This window comes from Atta cephalotes (assembly GCF_000143395.1).
Source record: "Atta cephalotes unplaced genomic scaffold scaffold00032, whole genome shotgun sequence".
Classification (NCBI taxonomy): Eukaryota; Metazoa; Arthropoda; class Insecta; order Hymenoptera; family Formicidae; genus Atta; species Atta cephalotes.
In genome coordinates this window covers 2,177,993-2,197,902 of record NW_012130096.1, presented here as the reverse complement: position 1 = coordinate 2,197,902, position 19,910 = coordinate 2,177,993, and the positions used below count along the sequence as shown (strand labels likewise).

Sequence of the window (19,910 nt, the reverse complement as noted above, 5' to 3'; positions counted from 1 at the left end):
TGCTCCTATGATGCATTCCGGGCTGCACGCCGTGAAGAGGTTAAGCTGAGAGCCAGGCGTGCGTGTAGAATAAATAGCAACGTTATCAGCGCCCGCCGTCTCGCTACGCTTACACAGATGGAAGAACGGAAATGATTGTCTGACATCGCTTAAGCTTGACCGATGACGCGATGCTGCGACGGCTCCGTGCCGATCGCATTTTACATTGCATTTACACCGGCAAGTGACAGTAGTACGCACGGAAGTACGGTATTTGTAAAAAAAAAAAACTACGATTCTATATACACAGCGTGTGCGCCAATTGAATAAGTTCTCATAGACTTATAATGATGTATGTATAAGTCTGTGTAAATATAATAAATCTGTGTAAATATATTATATATACATCTAGATATACATGTTAGATTTACGCGCGCGCGCGCGCGCGCGCGTGTGTGTGTGTGTGTGTGTGTGCGCGCGCGCGCGCGCGCGTGTGTTTGATGTAAGTGTGAGTTCCTCGAAGAGATATTAACGAGATCGCTATTAATATGGTCGTTCGACAGTATTTCTTATCATTAATGATGCATTTGAATACAGGTGATTAATTTGGATTCACATGTGCGCCGAATAAATTAAATAATCCGACGAGTTAACGTTTAGCGTAATTCGAGTCTCCGCTCAGAACATGATGAATTTTCGGATTTAACGGATTTGCCAACAATCACCCGTAATTATTCGTAATCACCTGTAAAAGCGCTTGATGACGTGAGATTTATTACATTTCTGCGCTGTGTGACTATAATTTCTACTAATTAATTGTTATTAATTTATTTTTCGTGTGGCGTTACTTTTCGGCGATAACGAATTATTCAGGCATTTAAACTGTGGAATCATTTGATGAAATAGTTAAAACGTAGATGGTTTAATAAAATCTTTATTGCAAAATATTACAAAATAACAATCTGTCGTAAAAGAGGTGTGCAACACTCGATTGTATAAATATTTGAAAGAGAATATTTCTTCGTTTTCATCGCTCGGCCTTATTTCTTATAAACGTCATTACGTCGTTAACGTCGTCTTTGGAGCCCAAAAAAATGGGTGATCTCTGATGAATGTTTTCCGGAACGATATCTAGAATATTAATTTTTCCGTTTGTCGCCAGACCGCCGGCTTCCTTAACTATGAAAGCCATCGGTACGCATTCGTACAGAAGTCGTAACTGGAATTATGAAATTACGAAATGAATATCAGTCGCACGCTGAGAGAAAAGAATGGTTACAATTATTATAATAATTTAATTATAATTTATAGTCATTTTTTTTCAACTGTATATTTGTAATAATATAGTCATATATACTGCTTGAAAATTAGTCTTTTCTGAAGTTTTTTCTTAATATATTTTTTAGTATTATTATCAATAAATATAGTAAGCGAATGGGTTGAGAAAATAGTTATATTTACTATAATTGCGATTGCATTTATTGAATAAAAATGCTTATTCTATTTATTATTTATTATTGATATTTTAATATCTTTATATTAATATTTGAAATTATCGTAGATTATTATATAATACAATTTTTTAAGAGAAGAGACATATAAAGTTATACTATATATAACATTAACCTATATTAAAACCATAAAAATGGAGCTTCTGACCACAATTATTTTATCATGCAATTAAAATCATAACCAATTACCAAACACTTTTCTCTCAGTGGATAATTTGATTTATTATAATTTTCGTATTTGATATGTAAGAATAGATGAAAAATATTTAATAATATTATAATAATGTTATATTATGCGTAAATAATGCTATAAATTGAAGCGTAATATTACGTAAGTTGATTATCAATAAATATACGTTCTCTTAAAATTCTGACCCTGGTATCGGTCTTCTGATAGAGAGCTCGTATTTACGTTTATCGGGACGAATAATACGCAAAATTCGATAAATTTTACAGAAATTTATGTAGAAATCAGGAATGCATTAATTTAAGTTTGAACCAGATATTTATATTGTGCCTAAATAAAATAATTTTTGAAGTCCAATATTTTCCTGCACATTTATCGGATAAATGGTAAACAATTGTTTATAAGGCAAAGTTTTTACAGCGGGTTTTATTATTACTCAATCCGTCTGTGATGATAAGAGCGAGATCAGAAGTGTTAATAATAATCGAAGTGAAAAGAGAGAATCAAAAAGAAAACATTATTGACGACTGCGATGAAGATAAATGGGATGATGCGAAATATATCGTAATATACTGTTATTATTGCTGTTGGATTTGTCTTGTTTTCATTGTTTTTGTATTTGTTTTGTTCTTTTCCTTTGTATGTTTTGATTGTTCTTGTGTTGATTATGCTTGATTTGTTTTCTTCATCAAATAATTAGTTCGACAGAAAGTTGAGAAAATCATCGCGAAATTACCTTGCCATTGGGATTGCTCTTGCTCGCAGGATACAAAAAGATACCGCCGTATTTAATCGTTCTGTGTACGTCGGCGACCATGGAGCCCACGTATCTGGCACTGTAGGGTTTCCCGGTTGCGGGATATTTTTTAGAACGTATATATTCCTTAATAGACGAGTCCCACGTACTCTCGTTGCCTTCATTAATACTGTAAATAATCATACGTGATTTCAGTGCGATCAGTAATGACCGAGTCTCAAAAAAGATGTAATTTCGTCGTGTAATAAAAAGTTAATTTGAACTCAACATATTGATTCTGTCGTGATTACATTGACTATATTTGATTTCATAATTTCTCGAAATCTCGTGGCAATTTCGGTGCATTTCTCGCGATGCGGATGTTAGTCATCGAAATTGTTTGCCGAGCATATTTCATTCTATAGCTTTAATTTCTTTATCTCTCTCTTTTCTCCATTTCTATATACTAATGTAGATGAACTTTAACCTCTCAAGAAACAAACAAACAACAAAAAATTAAAATGTCTTTATTTTGATTCTTAACGTCTATAAACAATCCAATTTTATAATCAAAAATCATCATTTTAACTTAACTGACGTCAAGATAAACTTATATTTGACTTTCTCTTGGCTTGATGTATTTCTTGAGCCTTAGTACACATAATTTTCCTTTACTTCATACGATGGATCATTCGTATCTCGAGTTAAATTTCATCACTTTAACAAATAAACTAAAATTATTAAATGATTCTTACGTGCACTTAAAATTGTATATAAATGTTATAACTTACAACCAATTACTTAATGCTCCCAGTTTTTCGAAAAGAATTAGAAATGCAGAATACAAATGAGTCATCGTGTATAAGGGTCAATCTTAATTTAATTTATTCGTTATCTTTTTCTATTACCCGTTTCTATTCAATGAAGATTAATTTTAATCTCGGTTCAACTTATACTTTTTATCTTTTTTTAATTGTTAAAACTAGAAAAAGATGAAGTTAGTTGAAGCCGGTTGAACCGAGATTAAAATTAAATTACATTGATAGACGGTAATAAGTCCTAGAACTACAGTTATAAGTCTTAGAACAGAAAAAGATAAAAAGTTAAATTGAGATTAAAATTACTTTATCTATATAGAGTGCTAGCAGCTTACAATGAAATCAACGCTAAGTCTGTCAATTGATGGTTATGATTCTGTCTACCATCTTCTTGATCATCACTGGCAAATGACTGGTTAAAATAAACTGAATCAGTACCATCTGCCAATATTAGGCCGAGTTGTCATCCAGTACTTAGTCAATACTGGGCCAATAATTTGTCACTATTGCATCAGTATCGCAAATGTAGATGACTTAGATCCGTATAGGTAACTTGGGACAGCATGTACTTTTGTTAAATTCAGTCATGATATCCATTCATGAGTCATTAAAAAAAATTTAAAATTTAAACTTTTTTTAGAAACCCTTTTTTTTAGAAAATGGATGGATACTACGATTGAATTTAACAAAAGTATGCTGTCCCAAGTTACCTGCACTGTTCCAAATCACCTACATTTACGGTACCTGATCTAACTATAGCAAGCAGTACAGGCTCTGATTGTAAAATCTTATATGCGTACATTGGTAGAAATGAAGATCTTTCTTTTTATCCTACCTATATATATTGCCTCTATCGGGCATACGCATGTCTCTTTCGGTCAGTATAAATTCTCCAATGGCTGGATCGTATGTAAATCCATTAACGCCTTGACCGATCGAGAGCACTATCATAGTCGCTGATCCGTATAGAGCGTATCCGGCCGCAACCAAGTTTCTTCCTGGTTGCAGAGCGGTTTGTAATGTGGAGTTTCCGGACTGTTCAAGTTTTTTGTAAATTCCAAAGATCGAACCCACTGAGACCAAGCAGTCAATGTTGGACGAGCCGTCAAGCGGGTCAAACGACACGACGTATTTGCCGCTCTTCTCCGTTTCCACTTCAATGGCGTGTTGATTCTCCTCGCTTATGAGTACACATGTGGTGAAAGAGGATGTCAGCATATTGATAAAGAGCTCGTTGCTCAGGATGTCCAGCTTCTTGACTTCCTCGCCCTGAATATTGGTGTTGCCGGCGATGCCATACCTGAATGAATAACGATGTGTCGTGTGCGTTTAACTGGTTAATATGCCTAAACGAACATTACGTAGCTGATTCGATTAGTTCTGGTTGGTAATAGACTTGAAGAACTTCGATTACACAAAAATATATGATAAAAGTAATTTCAAATATTATTTAAATTTTTTGAAAATTTCAATTGTTTTGAATAATATTTTAATGTGTGTATAAGATGATATATTTATATCTCTTAATATATTATCTTTATTTATTTAATAATAAGATGTAGAAATTTTTAAGAACTTTGAACATATAGATATTGAATCATGTTGAAGGAAAGATTCTCCAGAGATTTAAAATTTTCAAGAGAGAAGATTTTCTTTTCAAGAGGGAAGATTTACGAACTTCAATACAGAAGGTTTCGATTAATATTTGAAACGGGCAGTTAAAATTTTTTCTATGAAAAAAAAATAAAATTATTATAAAATTAAAGGAAGAATTTGTGGAACAAATTATTATTTAAAACAATGAAAAAGACATTGTTTTTTGTATTTTTAAATAATAAATACATTAAAGATTGTAAAAGGAATATAAAACTTTTATTTAGAAAATAAATTATTATTAGAATCAATTGTTTTGTACAAATTTAAAATAATGATTTATTCAATAGATATTTATTCAATAGATAATAATTCAATAGATATTATGAAAATGAACTTATGTTCAAATAAGAAATACATAATTTTTAATTATATAGAAAATTATATGGAAAAATAATTTTTAATTACGTTACAAAAATTTGAAGTTAATTTTATATAAACATAAAGGCAAATAAGAATTAATAAATCTAATCTCTCTTTATTAATTCCTATTTGCCTTTATATAAAATTATTTATTAATTTCATTACGGTTATCTTAATTCATACAGTTCAAAGCTCCGTCAGATTATTGATAAGGCAAGTTTGTTTCAGAGGTCGATGGAGAGCGACCAGTCATGAAATTGTTTTATTCATGCTGTGCGGTGTGTACCGCAGACACTGTAATAATGGGAAATCATTTATATGTTATTTACATGCAAGGTTACAGAATTGTCAGGGCGTAGAGATTAATGTTTACTGGCATGTATTGGCAGCTTGAGCACGACGGTAAATGTATGAGACTATACTACTGCCGAATACATTTGAATAAAATAAAGAGACGTGCGCCAGTTGAGAGTAAACGTTAGCCACGACACTACGAAGACTTTACACATTGTACATGTATTGGTCCGAGTCTCTCCGCATGTTAAATTTTGACCGTTGTGTGCCGGGTGAAAATGTAAAATCGCATAAACTACATCCGTCGGATATAATATATGAAAATCCAATTCCATTTGACAGTCACAAAGCGATCTTGTCACAAAGTGACTTAAACCGTTGCAAGTCGGAAGATGTATTTGCGCGTAAAATGTAAAATGTATAGTCGTAAAGCAGCGTAGTTTCGAACTCATGAAGATTACAAATTATAATTAGATTAATTTGAATATCTCGTAAAGTGTCTCTATCTCTGTCGCTTAAATGTGCCATTAGGACGTCTAGTTTACGAGGTCACGAAATGTTTTCCGCTTCTCTCGCGCTGCTCCTTTTTCGCCTATTCGGCCATGCGAAAAACGACGAATCGCACACATTCCACGCGCGCGTTATGTTTGCATTTTCCTCGCAAACGTTGGCGAGATTAGTTTTCGTCCAATTTCGGAGACTCATATTTACTGATTTACTCACATGTTAGCGATACCAGCTTTCCTCACGGCCGAGCTGACAGCTTTTATAGCAGTTTGTATGCTATTCAATAGCTGTGTGAGGTCACCGGTCGCTATTGGTGCCTTGCGTTGCTCCGCCAGCATGAATCTCGTCAACGTCATGCAGTCTGAGTCCATAATTGTGTTTTTTGATGTCATCGTGACCGTATCTTTTTGAACAGCGGGCGGAACGAGAAATAGAGGCGTGAGAGACCTAGGCTGTTCCGACGGAGACTAGTGATTCCGAGGCGTCGCATTATGTAAGGCCTCAGTTAGTCAGCAATATGTTATCACAACAGTTGAAAACATTGATATTTCGAGTTTCCGAAGCTCACTCTAGCGTGAACTTCTTCTATGAAGTAGGTGAATTTAGAAACAAGAGAAGGAGAGCTATTAGTGCGCCGCAAGTGAAATTAATTAAATGTAGTAACAAGGCTCAGAAAAAATAAATCAATATAAATATGGTAATGCCTTTTATTGAGCCGACACACAGGTTCTTAGTATGTAACAAATTATTATTTCTTAATTCTACGCTATACGTTTCAACTTCTAGATTTTGGGTCCTCTTCAGTACAATAAAAATTACAATAATATAGAATAAATTAATAAAATACACACACACACACACACACACACATATGTATATATATATATATATATATACGAGTGATTCTTATAAAGCATGCATTATGACTGCGATTGTAATGATTTTTCTTGAAATTGTATAACATTGGACCTGATTATGTTGGCTACACCTTCTTAATCTCCATTTTTACGTATCAAATTGCCAGGTTTACTAACATACGGTCTGTTTTCTGTTCCTGCATTAGACTGTTCTTGAACTCTCTTTTTCACTTTAACAAACGTATATTTATCTCACTTTAAGTTTTAAAAATGTTCAGTACAGTAGTTCAACCACAGAAAACAGATTTATTGTGTCGGTATCATATTTTGCATAACAACCGTCATTCAAAGTACAACTTTGTAACAATCAACCTCTTAATGTGCTCTACTTACTAATTTCATGGAAGTTTTAACAGAAATTCACATTATTTAATTCATACAATAACGTAATTTTATCACTTTAATTAGTAAATCTGGCAATTCGATGATACGTAAAATGGATTAAGAAGCCAACATGACCAGGCTCAATGTTATACAATTTCAAGAAAAATCGTTACAATCGGTCATAATACGCTTTATAAGAATCACTCGTATATATGTGTGTGTGTGTGTGTGTGTGTGTGTGTGTGTGTATTTTATTAATTTATTCTATATTATTGTAATTTATTGTACTAAGGAGAATCCAAAATCTAGAAGTTGAAACGTATATCGTAGAATTAAGAAATAATAATTTGTTACACTCTAAGAATCTCTGTCGGCTCGATAAAAGGCATTACCATATTTATATTCAAATATGAAAAGGTAGAATACCAAATTATTATTTATATTGTTACATTGAAAAGTATTATTTAAATTCATGAAACGTTTTATTTAAAATTATATTAATACAAAAAATGAATTTATATTTTTTATATATAGGAATTTTTTAATTAAAAAATATTTTTGGAATATCAAAGTTGTGCAGCAACGAGCTAAGCATCTAAGAAATATTAAAAATATATATAACATTTTGTTCTAAATATTTTTAAAAAAGGAAATTCCAAGGTATAGATTTACCAGGAAGTGAGACTATTTTACGATCGACGTTTGCTCGACCGCGAACGGTGATATGCGACCTAGTTCCGGTTTATAAAATTATTCTTCGAAATAACGTTTAAATAACGTGATATCATTGAATGGGAAACGAGATCATACTTATTTAATATTTGTTTATATATTATTCCATAAATATATAATAGGAATGCAATGAATATGTATATGGATTTGTAAACACATTGCTCATGTTCTATAAAACGTGATAATCATTAGAGTTTATTTTTGGATGGTTTGAAGTCAATTTTCGCATTGAGATTATAAACTGCCATTGATTTATCTTTCCTCGTTTCTCTCGTACTACAAATTGATATTTTATTAATTCATTGACGCGCGGATGGTGAATTTTACACAAATACATACACTCGTGTACATATATACGTGTTATACCTAACATTTTAATATATAAAATTTGTTGAATTTAATGCGCGTGTCTGCGCATCAGTTAGTCACGCTTCGGTTTATAAAAGAGTAAATCCTTCGTGAAACCGATAATCACATAAAATAAGCGAACAATGACGTAGTTAATACGTAAATTTTATTCGATAGTTATTTGTTGCTGGTTTTTTCCGCATTTTATCTTATCCGGCTTGCTTTTTCCGCACATTATTTTCATCTCTGTAACACATGTAAATATATTCAGGTTTGTTACATACTGCAGTCTTGTAAGCGAAAACTACAGAGAGATAAGTGTAAAAAAAGTATTGCAGATTCACACATGCACGATAGTATTCTATTATCCAGTCGTATTATCAGGGTCGTGTAAACCGGAACTAGGTCGCATTAAGATTCATTTCGCTGATTATGCATTATCCTTCCATGCGGAAACATAGAGTGTCGCACGTCATTCGACGTAACGTAAGAATGATTTTATTGCTTCTCATCGCGAAGTGTAAATCGATTTTCGTATATTTGCACTCATACACATATACGGAATGTTCTTGAAATTCCGACCCATTTCAAATCTATTTTGAAGATTCTATTATGCGGTTATTTCGAGTTCAAATTAATTCCAGAATGCGTCTCGCGATAGATAAGGCCTGTAATATCGTAGCTTTGTTGTAAATGCTGTTATTACGCTGTGCGATGTAATTAAACTAAATGGTATATATAACGAAATTAGTGTCGCAATGATGTTAAATCGATCGAATCTGATCCGCCTAAATAATGGCAATTTACCGACTTGAGTATATAGTGACTGCCTTACGTTACAAATTATTCATTCTTTTTTCTTATATAATTTTAACTAATAGAAACTTTCATCAGTGCTATAAGCGAAATATTCGTTGAAACAACCATCAACATTAATAAATAGTTTTTGAACTTTATTGACATCGCAAATATGTATAAAATAATAAACTTTATTGACGTCGCAATATGTTGCCCCCAAGGCTATCACTCGGGCTATCATAAATAAAAGATGAGGAGGAAAAAAGTACGTCGGTATTTATTAAAGTTTCTATAATACAATATAATACAATTTGTTTTATATCTTTTATATTTTTATGCTATTTAGACCCGAGCTCACACATACACGCGCGTGCTTTTCTACGAACTTGCTAAAAATTTGTAGCTTCCACTCTACGACATTTCTGCGAAATGCTTTTTGTCCTCGGGCGTAGATTAAAATTGTAAGAATTGTGGTTGGTCGATGATATCTTCACCGCTTCGGCCGGGCTTCTTCGAGTCAGATGCTCGTATAACCAGTGGCTGCACCGACATTTGTCGTAATTATTAAAGGGAAAAAATCGCGCAAGATGTCGGCGGAATATTTTTCTGGCCGTTTCTCTGACATTTTTCTCATCTTTTTCCATGAAACATATGGCTCGATCATAGGAAGGTTTGCACCAATTGTGACGATCTAACAAATCGATGACACTAGCGCGTTTATAAATCGGTTTTCGTACTCGAGTGGTCCGTGATGCTATTCAATCCGGAAATTTCGTATGACCTAAGTAAAACAAAAACGTCTTCAGCATATTCCTTTCGCAATTTGTACTGCGCGCGACCGGAAGTATGCAAGCGTCGTGTTCTCGCGGCTTTTCCGCTTGGAAACCATTTCGAGAATCAGCTATTCAGTTGAAAAGCGTGATTCCGAGACTCGTAATTCTCACTAGAAGATTGCTTCTGAATTTCTGCGTGAAGGCTCTTTCGCCAAAAATCAAATTTCTAGCTCACATGCAAAACTAATATATTTGAATATTAATAAAATAGTATAATGTAAAGCGGTATAGAATAATTGTCCCTATTAGTATGTTTTTGTATTTAAATAAGTCATAAAGGAAATAAAGTAGAAATAAATAAGAAAAAAATTTTTTTAATTAAATTGTTAATGTACATATACGATAATAAAGATATAATATTCTATTTTTTAATTATTAAAATGCAGTAAGTATTTTTGAATGATACATACATCACAATTTAGAGGAATTTATGTGAAACTCGTAATACCGCGCAAGATTTTAAGCTTCTTCCTATTAATATATTGTGTTGGAGCTGAGACCATTATATTATGGGTGACATTGAAATTGCAAGTATGATTAAAACAATGATTTATATAATATTAACTTAAACAATTAGCTTACATTTATTATTTGTTTTAGTATGAAAGTGTGTTATGTATAAAAGTCACGTGAATAAACACAGAAATTGAGGATACATTAATAGAATTATCGCCCCTTAGAGGGATACACAAACACATATTTTTTATTTCCATTAAGAATATTATAAGATATTAACATTTTTTTTAGATTAAAAAAATATATAAGAAAAAGAAATATTGAAAATCAATTTCAAGCAAACAAAACTAAAGCTAAAATATTTAATGATTAATATAATGAGCAAGTTGGCTTAAAGACTAATAGTTACCCTATTCGCGTATATATTCAAGTATTTTGTAGATAAATATATACACGAGCACTAACCGCGGAAATAAAAGTAGCCATTTTTGTTAATGTTCATATTAAACTGCTGGGATAAATTACGGAATCATGCTTCTCAATTCTTCACGAGGAAAGGAATGACGCCAACAGAATCTGCGAGAATATTTAGCTCTCCGGGAATTCGTACTTGAGCACAACATCGTTATTGCACTGCCATGCACAGTCACGCATAGTCCAACGCTCCAAGAGAATCTGCATATTATGCAAGCATGTCGTCCGTTTCTGTTATTGTCTCAGTATGCGATATATTCTTGCGCGTGCACTCGTTTAAACCTCTCAACTTATTAAACATCTATGCTTATCGTGTATGAATAAAACATTGGTGAAAAGAAGAATTCTTCTCGGAGACATGCGAGTGAATTGAAAACAAACAAAAATCAGATTTCCGTGTTTCTCATTTAAAGGACATTTACTTCGCTTCAGCTGTTTGAAAGCGTATAGGAATGAGTGAAATATAACAATAAGATTAATAGGACAACCACTAATTATATAATAGTAGTTTTTTCCGTTTCTTAACAAATCTTTTAAACGACAAGCAACGAATGAAATTGTCTATAGCATGAATAATATAATATATAATTATTTTATGTTAAAGAAATATATAATTTTTCTTTATGCTAAAAAAATAAAAATAGAAAACATTTTATTAGTAATAGCTGAATTTTTGACTACTTGTCATTAGACGGAAAGAATGATTTTATTTAAAAATTTAGATTAAATACAGATTTGAAAATAATTTTGTTGGACGATCACATAATTGTAGGAAACTCAAACATGATAAGCAATGTTGAATGGAGTTTTGACATTCTACCAACCAGTTTGAGCATTTAATTATTACATTATAATTATTTTAATTGTCTACAGAAATTATTTTCATATCTAGCTAAATTTTTAGATACTTTATTCAAACCCATGTATTTAAAGTTCTTCCCATATATTTAAAGATTTATTTTATTAATTGAGATTCGAACTTATTAATTAATTTTTGTCAAAATATCTTAATCTTGCCTAAATATCTTAATTTTGCCTGTAAAAATTCAGAGCTCAGGGAATTCAAAACATTTTTGTTTGGCATCGTTATGTTCTTAATGTGAGACACGTTATTTCGAAATGGAAATCTTGTTATCGTTATCCCAGAAACTGAATCCCCTGAGCAATAGAATTACCAGCAGGACGAGCAAGTTTACGAACTGTCAAGAGTAATGTCTCGAGTTCCATTTCAGCGAATCGTCGACCAATGCAGGTGCGAAAGCCAAATCCGAAAGGCATGTACGCGAAGGGATGCGCCTCCTTGGCTGATGGAAACTCCGTGTTACCCCGCAACTATCTCTCGGGAATGTATTTCTGCGTTCTCGAAAACTGCGTGGGCTCATTCACGATTAGAGAATGGCAAGCCATGACATCGAACTGATGGCATAGAAAAGAGAATCATTTGAATATGCGATTTCATTGATGTAATTTATTTCGCGACATGTATACCTGATAAACTTATCAATTCATGTAAATCGTGTAATTTAAAGTGAATTTTTTTCTTACGCTGAAAAAAATATTTAATTTTAATAAATATTTGTGTTTGAATAATTTAAAGTAAATATTTACTAAATGTGAACAGATGTTTGTTTGATATAAAAACCATGAATTAAAAAATGATAGTAAAATCAAATGATAATTTGATTTATTCATATTATTTATTCTCTTTTTATTGAATGAACATTTATTTACTATAAATGTTTACTCAGACTATTATATATATATATATATATATTTTTTTTAGATTTTTTTTTTAAATATAATGTATGAAATATATTGATAATTAATTTTTCATGGATTAATTAATAATCCAACGAAAATATAAATAATACAGTTATTAATTAGTTATCGGATTAAACTGTACACAATAAATAAAAGTAAAGAAAAACATCACGCATTTCCTGCCGGTATTTTATATCCTCCTCCTCCTATGCAAACATCCATTTGCATAGTTCTAAGAATAGCTACAGCAATGGGAAACAATCGAAGGGATTCCTTGATGCAAGCCTTAGCGTATCTTTTCTGATTTAGGACGTTTTGCGTGATGGGCAATGTTTTGTCCAGTAACACGGACATTACTTCTTCCCGCAGTTTTTCCTCCGAATTATTCGCGATGTAATACAACAAACTACCAGACAGATTGCCAGTCTGTAACAGATTATTATTTAATCTAGCCTCATTTTTGAAACTTTGATATAATTAATTAATCATCTTTCTTTTGCCTAAAATATTTCCGATGCATTAAAAAAAATGTTTGTGGTTAAATATATAAAAAAATGAAACAAACTAGAAATCAATGCCTTAAACGATCCAGCTGGATCTTAAATGCTTGTATGATTCTGTGAACTTATATACTATATATTTATATAATCCTTTGAAATGCGCGTCGAAATGATTTTTCGGTTTTGAAACGTTAATTCTACTAAACTACCGCAGTAATAGCACATTGACTAGCAATTTAACAATTTGATGCTTTTTCGCATTTTCAAACGATCTTATTAATATTGAGTGACACAGTAAAATCTATAAATAATTAATTCTTATTGTGAAAAATATTACTTCGACCGGGAGTAAAAATAAAAAAATTTCGAAGGCCGGAAATAAAAAATAAAAATTTCGAAGATACACTTATAGCAGATATAGTCACATAAAAAAAATGAAAAGATTCTTTTTTATTTTAATTAGAATCATTTATCATTTTATATTATTATATTTAGTCTATCGGAAAAGAATGTTTTGTTTGTAGAAGATCGAACTGTGAGAATTGTTTTGAAGAACTCGAATCTTACCGTATCAATATACATATTATCACGATATACATATTAGTCATTAGGATATCGAGCGCCATTACCTGTGCCGTTATTTTGTCGATATGCAAAAGTTTCTCTAATATACTGCACTCGTGTAGATTTGTGCTATTATTCATTGTTTCATACTTTAGTTTGCTCGATGTGTTTACTAGCGATTTTAAAAGAGATCGTAAATAAAATTGCGAGTACGACGGCGACGATGAGTCGTGTTTTGAAGCTTGTTACGGCTTGTTGCAGGATGAATTCATGCGCAAGCGAAACGTAGAAGAGGATAACAGAATAACGTAAAACGTATTAAATTTTATTCTAAATAGAAAATAATTAACGTGAGACACATGATACATTATTGATAACTAACTTCGCGACATGAGAATATCGAGAAAACACATCGAGGATTACAGTAATGACGACGTGGAGTAACAAATTCGCGTATTCATATAGGAGTTTTGGAGTAATATGCTGACGTGTAACGAGTATAAGTTTCAATATTTACCCATTAAGCGTATCCAGCACATGGAAGAACTTCTTGAGATTCCGCGTATTGTATATCTTCCACAGAGACATCTGAATTTCCATGCAGTACATGAGATCGAACATCTCGTGCATGCAATTAATCATTATTCGCGGCTCCGAGGCTGCGGCAAGATTAGGTATCAAGCACTCTAGCGCGACATCCAGCGCGATCGAACATATTGCTATTAATTACGACACAACGGTAATGATCGTTAATTGACTGACGAATTTTAATATTGAAAAATAGAGCGATGTATTTTTAACTTTCAATTGTATCTCTCTTGTCATACCGTTGATAAATGCATTATGATTCACACTCGAATGTACAATGCCGCAGTGCATTGAATTTGGAGTGCGAGCTAATTCATCAATTCCATTGTTACAAGCAAGACTTACATACGTACATCTACGTTCTAGATGCTCCATTTTCGAAGAGAAGCGCAAAACATTAGTGGTGTAAATATCTCATTCGGTATCACTTACACTCTAAGATCCATTTCAGCAATTCGTTGGTGAAGACGCTCGGCAATTCCAGGGTTTCAGGATCCCGTAATTTCGTGCTCGTATTTTCTCTATGAATTCGCTGGCCACCTCGCTGATCTGCGACACGTGTGCCTTGATCATTCGCGGTTGCATCATGTGCGGATTGACTTTCGATCGAAAGTCGTGCCACAATTTGCCCTGGCTAAGAGCGCCCTTTTCACCGAGAGACGAGATGTTACATCGTACGCAATTTATGTAGGCCTCTGTGTTTAGTCTATGTGGCTCTCTATACACTCGCTGAACTATCGACCGTACAGGACATAGGAGAGATAGAGAGACAGTGATAGATAGATAGATATATATATAGAGAGAGAGAGAGAGGGAGAGAGAGGGAGAGAGAGAGAATTAGGATACCGATGGGGTGGAGGGTTGCTTCGTCAGCTCGTGTTCCTGTATTCTGACGAATTTTCGGGATATCGACGACCTTCGCGCTTGACCATATATCTGACGTACTGCATCGGGAACGTGTGCATTTATCCATGTTGCAATCTCGCAAGTCATAATAGCTAATACGTTATTAATCTAACAATTTAGTACGACATAACTCTGTTCGAAACTAGTTGTGACGCAAATCACGTAGATGGTTGAAGCGATCAGAGATAAGCGGAAGAATATTACGATTCGTAAGCTGAAAAGACCGTTTAATGAAATCGTGCTTGCACTTTTTCTATTTTTTCAAGTTTTTTAATATCTTAATAATAGACGGGTAACGAGGGAGCACAGCGAAACTAGGACGCTCTTTGTACACATAAGATACTCGTATACTATCACTTATACCTAGATATTTATCTAGCGTGGAACTTAACAAGCTTCTTTCTATATAAGTAATTTTATTCCAGGATTTTTTAAAGGATATTTTTAAAGAGAAGTTTTCATTATTACGTCATCGAATTATAAAGAGGTACGGTTAGGAATCAAGATATAGTATTATATATCTTGTGAAAAAAAGAGACATTTTTTCTCTCTTGATGATTACATAGTTGGAAAGGTTGTGTTAATTTAAAACATTTCATGATCCACTCAAACGTGTTAACCTAACACAAGATTAATATCTTAGAAAGTGACACAAATATTATATAAAATGTCAATACCAAAAATTTGTTATATTAACTTTTTATATATTTGTGTTATTTTCTAACATATTACTTAACTATTACTTAACTATTACTGTAACTATAACTAACTACTGTAACTGTTACTTTTTAACAATGTATTTCAAATGTAAATTCTAAAATAAAGGAATACAATACGTATTAATCTAATAAGTCATAAATATTAATTTTATTGAAAAATTATGCTTTTGCAATTTGTTTACAAATGGTGTCAGTGTTACATATGTAACATGTTAAATTAACACGTACTTTATTCCTTTGTCTTAGAATTTACATTTTAAATACATTGTTAGATATTCATAAATTATGTTATTTCACTATTAAGGAATGTTGAATATCAATTTAACACAAAAAAATGTGCAAGCAATACAATGTTAAATTAATATTAGGATATGTTAAAAATTCTACACAAAATTTTAACAAAGAAATGATTGGACCATTTTTAATAGAAATACAAAATGTTTTTCACTGTGTACATTTCTATCAAGATATTTTACTGACCTTGTTGCAAGGTTGTCCATTGAAGATGTATTTCTTTTTCTGTTTTTGCGATCGTAATATAAAAAGTCTCCATAGCAATCGGCAACCACGTGCTTTCCACCCGATACATTTTAGCTCCAGTGAGAGTAGAAAAATGGTCGATTGCCAGGATTATCAATTTTGTCTAATTTGACAATGTCACCATACTGATTATGCAGCATCCATTCTCATTAAGCTGCTGCAACAGCCAAAAAATTCTGTACCATATTTTACCATTTAATTTTCTGTAGCAGCTAATCTTTTTTTAGTGTACAATTGCGTTTTAAGATGTACTTTGCCATATCCACCTGCACCATTTACGCCAATAATTGTCGTTTACACATACACGAAATATAATTAAGAAACAGAGGAAATATATTATACACTGATTGTGAGAGAAAAATATATCGTATTTGTGATTATAATTGCATAGTAAAATAATTATGGTATCAAGAGCATTATTTTTATTATTGCTATAATGTTAGTAAATAATATAAATATATATACATATATATATATATATATATATCAAACAATAATTTTATAAATATAGTTACAACATTTTATAGTATAATTTAATATAAAATGTTAGTCAGCTGTTGTTATTTAGTTTAAGTATCGATAAAAATCTCAACGCGTGTTTCGAATCCGCTTTCATGACAGATTCTCTTACTTATGTATGGTAGGAATCTAAATCAATTGCCAAGGAAAGGCAATGCTTTCGGACCGGGAATATCCTTGATCGGCTGCGCATTTCGTTTTCCGCATCTTTCATTTCATTATATTCGATCGAGTAACTCACAGCTGACTTTGCACGACTTTGTCTTTATACTTTTGATATTAGCAAATGTCAATTGATTTGCGAGTAAGAATTCTAGCACATATCATATGTATTTTATCAATCTCTTGATTTTTTTTATTTTGCAAAAGTATCCAAGTATAAAAATATATCAACTATGTATTCATAAACGATGCTACCGAACGCCCTCGCTTATCGATTCAACGCGTTCAATATGTATGCGGTTACGTTTTGCGATTATTTATGGCAACGAAACTCGTGTTTATTCAACAAATACATGATTCAGAATATTAGTTTAGACTAATGGAAAAATATCGCGTACCATGCGCATGGAATTTAAGACACGAATAAGACTATTCAACTTCCTGTGTGCATATTATGCTCTGTAAAACATGAAAGACCAAAATTCGGAATTTTAATCTCGAGTAAGAGATTAAAATATGGTGGAGAAATTAACGCGAAGTATTTCTTATTATTATTTAGTGACAGAAGGATTAATTCTTTGACTATTCTGCATATAAAATTACCGTTCCTTAAAATTACTGCTTGCGAATGCAGTGAGTCTAAAAACGGAGAAAAAAATTAACAAAATCGAATGAGCTCTTGAAGTTTAACAAAGAATAATTTAATTATTAAATGAATATACTTTTATTTTTAAATTTATGTTAAATTATATTAAACTACACTGATAAGAAATTATTAAATCTTAATACAAATTTCTTTGAATCGTACTAACAAAGTAAAATATTTATTTGCTTACAATAAATAAATATTTATTCAATAAAAAATGATAGTTAAATCAAATGGTTTTTGTATCAAATAAATATATGTTATATATTTATAATATGTTATATATTTATAATATATGTTAATACATTTAAATATTCACTTAGAACTATTTAAACAAATATTTATTAAAATTTAGTATTTTTTTTTAAATGTATTTTGTATTGTCAGGTCAAATTTACTCTCCTGTTTCAGTAATTAACATTGTCGTTAAGGAGAAGCTTATTTACACGAAATTGCTTTTAATCACAGAGTTCGCAATTCTAGTTACGTGTACTGTATACATAGCGCTCGCAGTCATAGACGAAGGAGCGACCACGTGATATTTACAAGGCGGTCGTTCGTCTTAGGCTAACAATTCGGGCTTTGTATAAGTTGTAAAGCACGCAATAGAGGGATTTTCCAAGAGTTATGGTTATCGAGTTATGGTTATCGCGAGGAGACTCAGCGCTGGACCGAAACACGCGACGCCTCTATATCGATATACGTCAGTTCACGTTATAGCAAAGTATGAGCAAAGCACGACGACGACGATGACGATGACGACGACGAACCGAACGCCCCGTTTTTCACCCTCTCCCCGTGTTCGTTTCCCGTTCGACATTTTCTCGTCTTAGCTTAACCCTCGGATGTCGGAAATACTTTCAATCCGGAGAGTGACGAAAATAGGTCATATTTCACCCCCTTCTTTCCTCTGCGATCACCCCGTGACACGACAGATTTGTTATTAGTTCCAAATGCAGGAAACGCCTGATGAAGCAACTTTTGCCGTGTAACTTTACTCACCATTTCTTTTTTCTCTTTTTTTCCTTTTCTTTTTTTTTTTTGTGTCGGAGAAAAACGGTGCAGTCTATCGAAGGTTCGAAGCTTTAATGAGTCTACACGAGTCGAATTAGTCAGCATTCAGAGGCCAAAAGATACAACAAACTTCTTACATTTTATCAACAATTATATAATATATAATTATATAATATATAATTATATAATATATATCGATTATTTGCTATTAACATTAATGTGAAAATTCATCGTCTGAATTAAAAAATATATATATTGACTAATTTGGTCTTTATTGCAATTTTTTTAAAGCAATGCGCCACATCCTTCTGTATAAAATTCGACAATGTTCAAAAATTTGATCAAAAAATGATTTTTATAAATACTAGCCAATATAAATTTGTTTACAATATATTGTTAAAGTGTATTAATTGTAAATATAGAATGTAATGTAATATGATATGTAATGTAATATGTAGGATACATTTCACAGTTATGCAAATTAATCTGTTTTTATTTTATCTTTCTTTGTTATTTAAAACAACAAGAAGTTGTTTTCATAGAATATACTGAGAAAAACATACTATATTTTAATAAATATTTATTTCGTTTGAATATATAGTAGTACTAATTTAACATTCACTTACGGTAAATAAATATTTATTAAATAAAAAATGATAGTTAAATTAAATTAAGAATGTTTTGTTAATGTTTTCATAACAATATTAGGTAAAAATGTATAAAATAATCAGCCAAAAATAGCTAAATCAGTCAATTCTAAAAAATGTTGATGATATTAGCAGTGAAATGCGTTCTGCTAACTGCAAACAAAGCAACAGATAATTTAATTGCTTATAATGGTTTTATGCAGTAAAATAAATATTTTACTGCAGGTCAATAATTTTTAAACGAGGAAATAGATCCAAATAAAGTTTTACATAGATATTTATTATTGTTTTGTATTATTGTTTTAGAAGTAATATAAGAATTAAATATATATATTATATTATATTATTATTATTATTATTATTATTACTTATTATTATATATATATATATATAATAATATATATAGTATAAGTT

The 19,910-nt window shown here is 31.7% G+C and overlaps 1 protein-coding gene and 1 pseudogene across 1 annotated transcript; both read right to left on the bottom strand.

Moving 5' to 3' along the window:
* Positions 1-1,006: 1,006 nt before the first annotated feature.
* Positions 1,007-6,440, bottom strand: LOC105621290 (fructose-1,6-bisphosphatase 1). Its single transcript, XM_012202755.1, has 4 exons — positions 6,265-6,440; positions 4,067-4,531; positions 2,414-2,603; positions 1,007-1,198 (listed from the first exon to the last, which is right to left on the bottom strand). Exons 1-4 carry the CDS (start codon positions 6,438-6,440, stop codon positions 1,007-1,009), a joined length of 1,023 nt encoding a protein of 340 aa, XP_012058145.1.
* Positions 6,441-9,858: 3,418 nt separating this feature from the next.
* LOC105621289 lies at positions 9,859-18,256 on the bottom strand (annotated as a pseudogene).
* Positions 18,257-19,910: the final 1,654 nt, after the last annotated feature.

Bases quoted from the DNA above. Each gene is read 5' to 3' on its own strand.
- LOC105621290 (XM_012202755.1), bottom strand. From the start codon at position 6,440: ATGACATCAAAAAACACAATTATGGACTCAGACTGCATGACGTTGACG. The intron at 4,532-6,264 runs GTGAGTAAATCA...TTATTCATTCAG, and splicing joins AAAGCTGGTATCGCTAACAT to GTATGGCATCGCCGGCAACA. The intron at 1,199-2,413 runs GTAATTTCGCGA...TCATAATTCCAG, and splicing joins AGAGCAATCCCAATGGCAAG to TTACGACTTCTGTACGAATG.